Source organism: Mus pahari, chromosome 13, assembly GCF_900095145.1.
Source record: "Mus pahari chromosome 13, PAHARI_EIJ_v1.1, whole genome shotgun sequence".
Lineage (NCBI taxonomy): Eukaryota > Metazoa > Chordata > Mammalia > Rodentia > Muridae > Mus > Mus pahari.
The window spans coordinates 50,643,441-50,655,531 of record NC_034602.1 but is presented as its reverse complement, the minus strand read 5'-3'; the positions used below and the strand labels follow the sequence as shown (position 1 = coordinate 50,655,531).

The 12,091-nt window shown below is 35.3% G+C and overlaps 1 protein-coding gene across 1 annotated transcript; it reads right to left on the bottom strand.

The window, feature by feature from the left end:
* Nucleotides 1-428: 428 nt before the first annotated feature.
* LOC110331014 (C1GALT1-specific chaperone 1-like) lies at nucleotides 429-1,382 on the bottom strand. The gene has a single exon (XM_021211328.1). The coding sequence runs from the start codon at nucleotides 1,380-1,382 to the stop codon at nucleotides 429-431; it is 954 nt and encodes a 317-aa protein (XP_021066987.1).
* Between the last annotated feature and the right edge of the window lie 10,709 nt (nucleotides 1,383-12,091).

Sequence of the window (12,091 nt, the reverse complement as noted above, 5' to 3'; positions counted from 1 at the left end):
GAGTGAAAGATTTTTTTGTTTGTTTTTTGTTTTGTTTCTTACAAAATGTGCTTCATTAGATGAAATTCTATTTATGTATATTAGAAACCTAAGAAAGTTATAACATTTCTAAAGAAAATAAGCAAAAACATACCACAGATTTTAATGTTTATAATTCAGTTTGTTTAAAACAAATATACTTGTAAACATATCCTTTATTTACACTATTGTAATTACCAAAGCATATAATCAAAGCATTTTCTATAACACACATCACATGTTACAAGTGTTTTAAGGGAAAATTCCATCCCATTAAAGAAAATAAAGTAAATATTAATGTAGGGTGACACAATATGACTGGACTAGAAAAGAAATATGCTACTGAGTTCACTGTGCTATTACTTCAACTAGCATGGCATCTGTGGTTCTTAAATACAGGATCTTACTTTTTAATCATTGTCAGAACCATTTGGAGGTAAAAAATACAATGCATCACTGAATCTATGTCCAAATGCCCTAAGACGGTATACCCCGTACATCATCACGTGCATCTGATTAGGAGTCAGTCCACTGAAAGAAATGGCCATATCAGAACAGCATCCTTGTACAATCTCGTTCGGGTAATCAGCCATTGCCTCTTTAATAAGCATTCCAATAGTTTTTTTATTAAACAAATTTTTCCCTTCCGCATCTTCAGCATTTTCTGCAAACACTCCCACCTTTTTCAAGAAGACTGCAAGCTGCTGATCTTCAGATAACTTCGGAATCAGTGTTTCCTTGTGGGGATACCTTGGCGTGATCTTGAAACAGCCGATGAGTCGTTCCACTGATTCTATACTTAAGACAACCCCTCCCTCCATAGCCACATAGTCAAGAGTCCCAATGTGTTCAGAGTGACCTAGATAGAAAGGTTGTGATGGATCTTTTCCTAACAAAAAATACTTTAAGTTTTCAATAACAACAAATGTAGTGGGATATGTGAGAAAGAACCAGCTATATTGGTCTTTGTATTTCTCAAAGGCATACGTGCAAGCTTTTATCATCATCAGTGAGGTGCTATTCTCATTCACAGTCATTGACTCAAATCCTGCAACATGTTCAGAACTGAAGAACTCGGCTTTGTCACAGTGTTTGAACCAAGTCTCCTTAACTGCAGCCCACAGACTCCCATGGCTGGGCGTTACAAGTATGATACAGTATACTTGTAAGCTGTTACTGAGTTCCAGGTGTTCAGCCTCCGACATTTTCAAGGCATCTTTGTCAGGACCTTGCAGGTGGTGATGCTTGTGGTTGTTGATCCCGTTCCTGTGACCTATCCTAAAGTGTCCTAGCACTGTGACCAAGGCAAAGATGATACTTCCGAGCAGTACACCCTTCAAAAACAAGTTGCATTCTGAAAGCATGTCTGTATAATATGGCTCAGTGGGAGGAAGTGCAGCCTTTTTGTTTTCTGCTCGAATCCAAACTATTTCCTTATATTCCTGAGATGGCAGAAATAGATGCAAGCGGTGCTCTCTTGTTGAGTCTCCTTTAAGGAGATTGTTATACAGGAAGCTGGAATCTTGAAAGTACGGAGAGCCTGAAGGGGCAAAAGAATTTTGCTCTCTGCCCCTTGTGAAAGAACACACTCTGATTTGATAAAATGGGCCATTGAAAACTACTAGGACTTCTGATATCTTCAGTCCTAGAAAATAATCATAGCTGCTAATGTTTACTTACCATTGGGTAAGCATGGTCATAAATGAAAGTATGAAACTTGATTCGCATCCAGTGGGAGTACAGCAATAACCAGTCCAGTTATTTGGCTAAAATGAGTAACAAACTTAAAGGGTACGGGCCTTGTTAAAGGCGTTTAATAATCAACTATGTCTTCAATGGCACTGACAAGTTTTGTTTAGTTTTGTTTGCAGTTATTCAAGAATCAAAAGAAAACTATAACGGGAAAACAGAAGGTTCTCAACAGATTTTCTGTAAATTTGGTTACATTTCTATATTTAAATAAAACGATGTTGAAAGGTTTGAGTGTGTGCGTTTGTGTGTGCGCACGTGTTCACACATGTGAACATAATAGTGTACATACTTAATACGGTGTATACTCAAAACTGAGGTTTTGCTTTAAACAATTTCTTTTTTCCCCTTTTCATCATTAAACCTGCCAATTCCCTTTGGATATTGTGTCATGTCTGCCTTTGAAATATACGCCTGACCTGAGAACTTTCTCAGATGACTGGATGTGAATTTTTTAACCAATATGATTCTCCTCACCACTTGCTCCTAATTTTCTGATGAAAGTTTGCCTACTCCTTCATGGTTTTATGAACTTCTCCTTCTTGTATTCATTTTTATGACATTGATTTCATATTAGTATATTGAACATAAAAATGCAAAGGCTCATCTCTAATGATGAATGCTTATGTTTATATGTCTTCTATTATAAAGAGCAGATATTTGATTGTTTTGTCTTTAGGGGCACCTGGCAGTAAGTAAAGTATTCTTTATAGTAGCTATGAAGACTTGTTTTATATTATTATTAATTATGCCTAATTGTTCACTTACTTACCATCCAATGACATCTTAATCTTGTTAAATATTTCTTCAAAAGAGTATATATATATATATATATATATATAATATTTCTTCAAAAGAAATACTATATATATATATATATATATATATATATATATATATATATACTGGATTTTTTTCTTGAAGTGTTACTGAGAGTCATGAAAGGATAATCTAAGTTCACAGAGTCTAATATGCCAAGACAAGTTAAGTGTCTCAAACAAAAAGTATTAAGATTAAGCAAGACACCTTGAAATTAGTGGGTTGTGCATTGATTTTCTATTACTCATTGAACCGAAGGTAGTTTGGAAGATGCAATCAAGACAAATTCATAGCCATTGAAGTTATAACCCAGCTGTGCTATGTAAAGGTAAACAGTTAAATTAGTTTAAAGATTTCAGATTTTTCTGGCTTCCTCTCATATAACTTGCAACTACTTCATGAAGTTTTTAGGATGAAGTTAATGTCTGTCTATGTATTCAAAAGCACATATTAAATATCTACTACATGCTAGGGCTTTTCTTCTTTGTTCTTTTCTTTCATGTCATATGCTAGAAATGCCTGTATGCCTGATGAGCATATAGTGGCTTACTTGAACTGAAAGAGAAGAAAACATTCTAAACCTATGTAATGCTGTGTGTAAACAAGCAACCAAACAAAAAACAAAGAACAACAACAAAAACATCTGGCTTGATCAGATGTCCGTAGTTTGAAAATTTTTTAGCTGAATTTTATGTGAAGAAAAATCTCAGAATATTAAAATTCAAGGGCACTCTTTGTATAATTAACAAAATTCTTTCTTTATTATTAGAGACATCTAACCACACACAAGTAAAATTTATCTTTTAACATTAACCCCATTAAAATACAATTTTATATATATATGTGTGTGTGTGTGTGTGTGTCTACAATACATATATGTATACATATGTTTATATATATTAGTCTTTATATATATATATACATACATATATATATTTAGCTTTCACTTTATGGATTATTAAATAGTTCACTGTCAACTAAGATTTTAATATGAAATGAAGAGACCTTAAACCATGTAATCCCTGCTACAAGAAATCTGAGGAAGAAGAGTGTAAGAGAACAGTCTGCCAGATCTATAGAGTGAGGTCTTCCCTCAAAAACAAACACATCAACAAATTTACAAAAAACACTTTGGCATGTCAATATGTGTATGTGATGTGCATGTTTGTGTGTTTAAGTTCCTTTATCTGTGTAAGTTATGTAGGGGCCTGAGATATGTCAATTGAGTTCTTTATTGTCACTAAACCTTACAAATTGATGATGGATTTCTCACTTGGAGCCAGATCTGAATACTCAGGCAATCTCATTACCCATCTTGGTTTGAGATTCTGTGTCATCAGTCCACATCCTGGGATAAGAGAAAGGCTACCATACTTCTCTAGTAATGTATGAGCATATGATCTCAGGTTCTTCCTCTTATTCCAAAAATGAGTTATCTACTGAGTTATCTCTCCTGCCCAAGGCATATTTGTAGATATAGAGGTGTGATGATTTAAAGAAAGATTGGTGATTCAAACAAATTATTCTGAATAATAATTACTTTCAATGACAATATGACTTTAAAAAGTACTTTGACAAACATAGATAAGTAAGCATATGTTTGATATTTGACAATTTTTCTGTAAAGTATGTTTCATTTTTTTCCTTTTTAAAAAATTTTTTCCTTGGCTATTTTCTTTGTTTACATTTCAAATGTTTTCCCCTTTCCATGTTGTCCCTTTGGAAACCCCCTAATCACATGCCCCCTCCCCCTGCTTCTATGAGGGTGCAACCCTACCCACCCACTCCCATCTTCCCTCGCTGGCATTTCCCCTACATTGGGGCATCTAACACCCTCAGGCCCAAGGGTGTCTCTTCCCACTGATGTCCAACAAAATCATCCTCTGCCAAATATATAGCCAGCGTCATGGGTCCCTCCATGTGTATTCTTTGGTTGTTGGTCCAGTCCCTGGGAGCTCTGGGGGGGGGGGTCCTAGCCTGTTGACACTGTTGTTCCCTCCAAGGGGCTACAAACCTCCTCAGCTCCTTCATTCCCTTCTCCAACTCCTCCATCTGGGGGAGGGTATAGGGGACATTCGGGATAGCATTTGAAATGTAAATGAAGAAAATATCTAATAAAATAATTTTTAAAAATCCTTATGAGAAAAAAATCATACTGATAAAATTCTATGTCACTGTAAATACTTCTCCAATACAATAATCACTGAGAATCTATACACACTTCCAGGTGAGTGATTAAAATTCAACCATAAAAATAAAAGAAAAATATTTGAGCAGGCCCTCTGCATTAGGAATCTATAAATCATTATACCACCCAAACACACTATGGAGTGTCATAGGCTAAGTAGTTTAAACTAAGCTTATTCACCTTTTTCAGAGGCTATTAGTGTATTCTTAGTGTTTTATTTGAGGTGGTTCCTCCCAGTGTGAAGACAACTGCCTTCCTTGTTCTTCACACGTCTCCTCCTTCCTTGTCTTTAATGGACTCTACCTCTATTGGATTTCACCCCTACATTATGACCTCATTTGTTCTTAATTATCTCCTTAAGGGCTCTATTTCCAAATGCATTCAACATTAGAGCTTAGGGCTTTGACCTCTAATTCAGGGAAGACACAATTGGTCTATTATAGGTACCCTTATCTACTATCATAAAACTATCCAATTTGGAAAGGATACAATGTAGTTCATGATAGAACCTTATATCTCTTTCATTATTTGAAACACTGTTACTTCATGGCTGTAACAGTGGTATTTTTTATTAAATGAACAATGTAATTCGCATATTACTAGGTCTCTCTATTAAGTTACCTTTGACCAACTGATGTGTGCTCTGTCTCCTGACTAAACCTGATATACATACCACTGAACTAATATTGACCTTGGTCCTCTGACATGATTTGAGTAGGCTGACAGAGCTTAATGGACACAAAGTGCAACTATACTTGTCCTTTGACCCTCTCCTAATTACTCTGAGCACTTGAAGCTTTCTGGAAATGGTTTTCCCTTAAGCCTGATGTCTAAAATAATAGCTTATAGAACCCCAGAATTTGCTTGTCAGTGTGAATGACAAGATGGAAAAACAGATTGAGGAAGGATAAATAACAATTATACAATTAAATAGAGACTGACTTTTACTTATGATATTGCTTTAAAAATCCACTGGAATACTACTTCTCTGCATATTTTCTTGTGTCTGCTCTACATAGTTATTTGCTCTCATATAAGGCATTGAAATCCATATTAAAAAGGTAAGGCCCATATCTCTCAAACTGTTTTATGCTAATGAACCAGATACTATGGCATTAATCATTGATAACTTTGTGTGGATAAATACACAGTATTATCAGTAGTATGCATATTTCCTAACAAACATGCAGACTAATGGCTGCTTATATAACTTAAATGCCAGGAAATATTTATTTTAATATTTTTAATATATTCACTCCCAAATGATTCTTATATTTGAATAAATTAGGTACTTTTGATGTTTCCCGCAGACTGTTGTACCAGTTCACCTTGATGACCTCACATGCAATAATCCAACAACTTCTTCATGTAACGTGCTTAAAAAAAACAGCACCACATGGGCAATTCCAGTTTCTGTTGAACTTTGAGCAGTAATTTAATGCTTTCAGACTCCTGATGTAGTGATTTCTAAATAGTGTGGGTAGGTGACCTTGGGAAAATACAGAAATAGCACAGTTTGCACAGGGAACTTTTGGAGCTGCCTCCTTTTGAAGGATTTCCTTTGAAAACATTTTTAGAGTTGAGATCCTGGGGCCTTTGACTGATGGAGTCTAACAAATCTCTGAAATTCCAAAGCAAGTTCCTGATGCTTCTATGCAAAGTCTTACAATTCTTCTTCTTTTCCTCCTCCTCCTCCTCCTCCTCCTCCTNCCTCCTCCTCCTCCTCCTCCTCCTCCTTCTTCTTCTTCTTCTTCTTCTTCTTCTTCTTCTTCTTCTTCTTCTTCTTCTTCTTCTTCCTCCTCCTCTTCTTAGTAGTAGTAGTAGTAGTAGTAGTAGTAGTAGTAGTAGTATATTTAATCTTTTCTTTTTTTACAGTCCTGAGTTATTATCCTCCTGGTTCACCCTCTGACACTTCCTCATCACATTCCCCACCCCATCTCTAAGAGACCTTCTCCAATCTGCAACACCATGCCAGGCCTCCCTATAACCTGGAGCCTCAATACTTTGAAGGTTAGGTGCATTTTCTTTCACTGAGGCTAGACCAGGTAGTCTTTTGATGTATATGTGTCAGGGGCCTCAGATCAGCTAATATATGCTTTCTAGTTGTTGGCCAAGTGTCTGAGACATCTTGGGGATGCAGGTTTTTTTGAGACTGCTAGTCTTCTTATATGTTGCTGCTCTCCTCAACTTCTTCCAGCCTTTCTCTGATTCAACCACATGAGTCCCCCACTTCAAACCATTGCTTGGGTGTAAGTATCTGCTTCTGTCTCAATCAGCACTTATGGGGTCCCCAAGAAGGCAGCTATGCTAGGTTCCTCTCTGTAAGTATGTCATAGCATCAGTAATGGTGTCTGGTCTTAGAGCCTCCCCTTGAGATAGGTCCCAATTTGGGCCAGTCACAGGACCTACTTTCCCTCAGACTCTTCTCCATCTTTGTCCCTGCAGTTCTTTTCAACAGGAATAATTCTGTCTAAAGGACAGGATAATAAATAATAATACTGTCAGAGTTTTGATTGTAGGATGACCACCTGTCCCTCCATTTTATTCCCTGTCTTTCTACTAGAGGTGGATTCTACAAGTCCCCTTTCCCCATGGTTGGGCACTTATTCTTATTGACATCAGTATCTTTAACAATTGTGACACCTTTTGTCTATTATGCTTTAGTCAAAAATCTATGTTTTTTTCTAAATAATTTGTTTCATTTTCTATTCTTAATTTTACCTGCCCACATGGGTAGAAGTGTCTAGCAATAGCCATTCCCAAATTATAAAGCTATGTTTTGAAAATTTCACTGGAAATTAAATGAGCTACCCATTTTAAAGGTTCATTTATTTTTGACCTGAAGTATATGAGTATTTTTTTGTGTGTATGTGTGGGTGGTGGTGGTGGTAAGTGTAACATAGAAGTTATAAAATATAGGGTATAAAATATTTTGGAAATAGTTACTAGATGTCCAAAAGACCATGTTCTTCATGGAAAATTAACTGGTGTCTTCCATAAAACCTGTAAGTACTCTGAACTTGTGAGGCATTGTTTCAGTCCAACTGGATTACTTTCCAATCCAGTTTAATTGGCATATTTAGAAAACAAGTAAAATAAATGCATTTGCTAGATATGACATAAATTGTTCATTGTCTAGTTCCTAATAGAATCCTTATTTCCATCTCAAGTATATTGGGGTAGTTTTACTGTCTGCATTCATATTGGAATTAATCTTCTGAGTTCTTATCATAGTTTGTCTCTCATTTTAATGAGTTATTTTTCAATTTTATCATTTTATTAAAAATCAATTTTTATTCAATATATTCTGAATGTAGACTTTCTTCCACTAGCTCCTCTAAGAATCACCTCCCATATTGTTCCTTTCTCCATTTCTTCAGAAGAAAAAGCACATCAGAAAATAATAAAATAAATATGATAAATCGAAAACAAACCAGAAAAAGATGATACAAAAATCAGAAGAGGAAATAAAGCCAAAGAAATGTAAAACAATAGAAGATTCAGATGCATACACATTCGCACACATAGAAATTCCTTAAAAATACAAAACAGATACTATACTATGTACACAAATGACTGTAAGAAAAGAAAAAGTCCTGACAAAGCATTATGAAATAAAGAAACTCCAAAAGTGTCATTGAGTTCATTGTGTGTGGGCTACCTACTGCTGGGCAAGGGCCTGCCCTTGAGAGCAATGTGTATACCCAGTAAAATGCCATTAGAGAAAATTGAACTTTTCATTTGGGATTTGTTCTCAATTGTATGTAGCTTCTGCGGTAAAGATGAAGGCTTATATCTACATCCCTTCTCAGAGGTGAGATCCTGTATGCCCCAGACTTGTGCAGTGCTTGTAGTCATAGTCTCTAAGAATCAATATGTTTATCAGTACTACTGTGTTTATAAAACCCTGTTCTTTTGGTGTCCTGTATCCCTTCTGGTGCTTAAAAACCTTCTGCCTCCTGTTCCATAGTATTTCCTGAGCACTGAGGGGGAATGATTTGAAAAAGACATCTCATTTAGGGCTGAGTCTTCCAAGATCTCTCGCACTTTACACATTGCCTGTCTGTGGGTTTCTGTTCTTGTTCCCATATACTGCAGAAGGAATCTTCTCTGAGCAAAACACTGGTCTATGAGTATAAAAGAATGTCATTAGAAATCATTTATTTTTCTTTAACAGAGCAATAGTATTTAGTTTTACCCAAGGTCTCTGCCCTACTTATATTTAGATCTTGGTCACCAGAAAGTGTCAGCAGGTTTCCATCTCATAAACTAGAACTTGATAATAATCTCTTGTAGCTGTGACAATTCCTAGGAACTCAAAGATAAGTTCTAATCAAAGGAAAGAGCCACATCTCAAACAACAGTTTTCTTTATTATTGACCTCTGCATCAGTGTGAGCAGAGCACTTGATCACAGTACAACTAAGGTGACAGAAGATTTGGTTTGACTCACATGTATAGAAGTTTCAGTTCAGTGTGACAGGGAAGTGATCTGGAGTAGCACAGAGATCAGTGTGTTGCTATAGGACGATGTAGCAGAAACTGTTCGTGTCAACGATTGACAGGAAAGGATAGAGTCTGGATGAGGGCAGTATTATATGAAATTCAAAGGCTGACTTCCATTTTTTACAATCCACTTTCTAAGGCTAGCCAACATAGTGCTACAGGCTGTGAAGCCTGAAGAGACACTACAAAAACGACAGCTTCTCCCTCTCCCTCTCCCTCTCCCTCTCCCTCTTTTGTTCTTTCACTCTCATTTTCTCATGAACCATTTTAGTCAGATTGGTTATTCACTTCTCCACTGTCCAAAAATATTTAGAACTAAAATTACTAACGAGGGTTTTTCATAGTGAATGTCTACTTTCTTTCCCTCAGTTTTCAAAGCAAACATTAGTTTTCATTAGTTGTTTCATATGTGGAATATGCCTAAGTGGTTTTTCAGTATGTCAATATATGCATGCATAATGGTACAGAGAATGTAAAGGAATTGGAGATAAAGGAAGGTGATTTTTTTTTAGCCTTGAGAGAATCTGAACTGATGACAGTTTGATATGAATAAATCTTGCTAACTTGCTAACTTTGTTCAAAGTCACAATTATGTTGTAATTAAAAAAAAAACTGATTTCTCACAATTAGTCAGCAGTCCCTTTTGCTTAAACTTAAAAAATTGGAACTGAACATATTAAGAAATTTACTCAAGTATCTGAGTGCATTATTTAGGATTTTTTTTAAATTAAATTTTCAAGAAATAATTTGCTTCCACATTTAATATCTATTATAAAAATACTGATATAAGAACAACATACATTTATATATAATAGATACATACACACAATGTACATCCAAAATATACTGCTCTCAAACACTCATGAATATTAAGGACATTATAACTTTTAACATTTGTACAACAGCATTCGTTGCTCTGTAATTCCAAGGCCCAGGAAGCATGTAGTCTGTAAAGACATTATTAAGGCACATTTCTTCGTACAAAAATGGAAGACATACTGAAAATAGAAGGTTGACCTATCACTTTAGAATTCAGCTGTCCTCCTTTTTGATAAATAAGCTTAAACCTAAAAAGATTAATTCAACTGATTTCACTGTGGCCTGCAGCCTTGAAAGTATACAGAAGATGTCAAAAGCTTTACTATCAGATATTGTTATTTTCTATAGTGAAGCAATTGAGTGGCAATACTATTTGTGAGGAAATCCCTGACCTACTTCATTACTTACTTTTTATCCTTCTGAGAGAATTATTCAGATTAGTTAAATAGTTGTCACAGGGACCAGTATAACCTATATGGTTTTTACAGATTTAAATGATTAAATGGTTACACACACACACACACACACACACACACACACACACACTTCATGGTAATTATCAAACAGTACTTTAGAGGCAGAGCTAGGCAGATCTCTATAAGTTTAAAGTCAGCCTGATCTGCAAAGCAAGTTACAGGACAGCCAGGGCTATTGTACAGAGAAAATTTGTGTTGAAAGAACATAAATGAATGGATAGATAGAGAGAATGAAAGAAAGAACGAAAGAATGAAGGACAGAAGGAAGGAAGGAAGGAAAAAGGAAGAAAGTGAGAAAGGAAAGAAACAAAGAAATGAAGTCAGACAATTTATAACTCTGAAAATCATGCAAAGTATGTCCAAAAATCAGGTAAGTCTCTTGACAAAAAGGGTTTAGAAACATAATTGACTGGACTGAACTCACGCAGTAAGGCACTTAAGAAAAAAAGGCCTAAAGGTGGTACTGGAAGACTCAACACAAGATTTATGGAAAATTAAAAATATAAAACTAAATATCTGTAATAATTTACATAGTTAAAATGGAAACAATTATTTGATCTTATACCAAATGATGCTTTCTGAATATAAGCATAATTCCACATTAAAGTTCAGTGTGCTTTTATAATTAAGGTGTCAACAACTGGCTGGTGGCACTTACGTCTTCTGTTTTGAACAGATAATTTGATTTTGGTTTCATTCATTGTTAAATGATTCCTTTCTATTTGTTTTTTTTTTTTCTTTTTTATATACTGACTACATCAATTGTTTTTAAATTTGAAAGTTATTACTAATGATAATAAAATATAATTTTCTTGTCAATAAAAGCTGTAGTTTCTCTTAATACTAATAATCAGACATTTATGTCCCTCTGCAATAAGTGAGAAATTATAGTTACATCATTAAAAAGTGTTTACAATATAAAAGCAACAAGCTCTTCAAAAATTCACATTAACAATGTGTGTATAAACACATGTCTTTCTTTCTTTCTTTCTTTCTTTCTTTCTTTCTTTCTTTCTTTCTTGTTATTTTGAGACAGGGTTTCTCTGTGTAGCACTGGCTGTCCTGGAACTCACTCTGTAGACCAGGCTGGCCTCGAACTCAGAAATCCACCTGCCTCTGTCTCCCAAGTGCTGGGATTAAAGGCATGTACTACCACTGCCTGGCTAGTCTTTTCACCAGCTAAGACCTTATAAAGCTTTACTCAGTTTAGCCTGGACTTTCATGTTTTAGAAATGTCTTTATGGTTGCCCACATGGCTGCTCTCTATTTTTAGTTTTAGGGTGTTGCAGATTAAGCTGATATTACAGTACTCACCTGGAATCACCTTGTTAGAATAAACTATGACACTTGGTATCAGAGAAACCTTATATATAGCAATGACTCTTATCATTCAGGAAATTTACCACTCTCATATTTAATCTCTCTATACTCTAGGCCTTTCTCTGGACATGGCCAAATTCTTTTATAGTTGTGAAGTAAAAGATCTAGCTCATTCAAATGCTTCTGTGAAGTCTTTA

What these genes read in the sequence shown, in the direction of transcription:
- LOC110331014 (XM_021211328.1), bottom strand. Translation starts at nt 1,382, where the DNA reads ATGCTTTCAGAATGCAACTTGTTTTTGAAGGGTGTACTGCTCGGAAGT.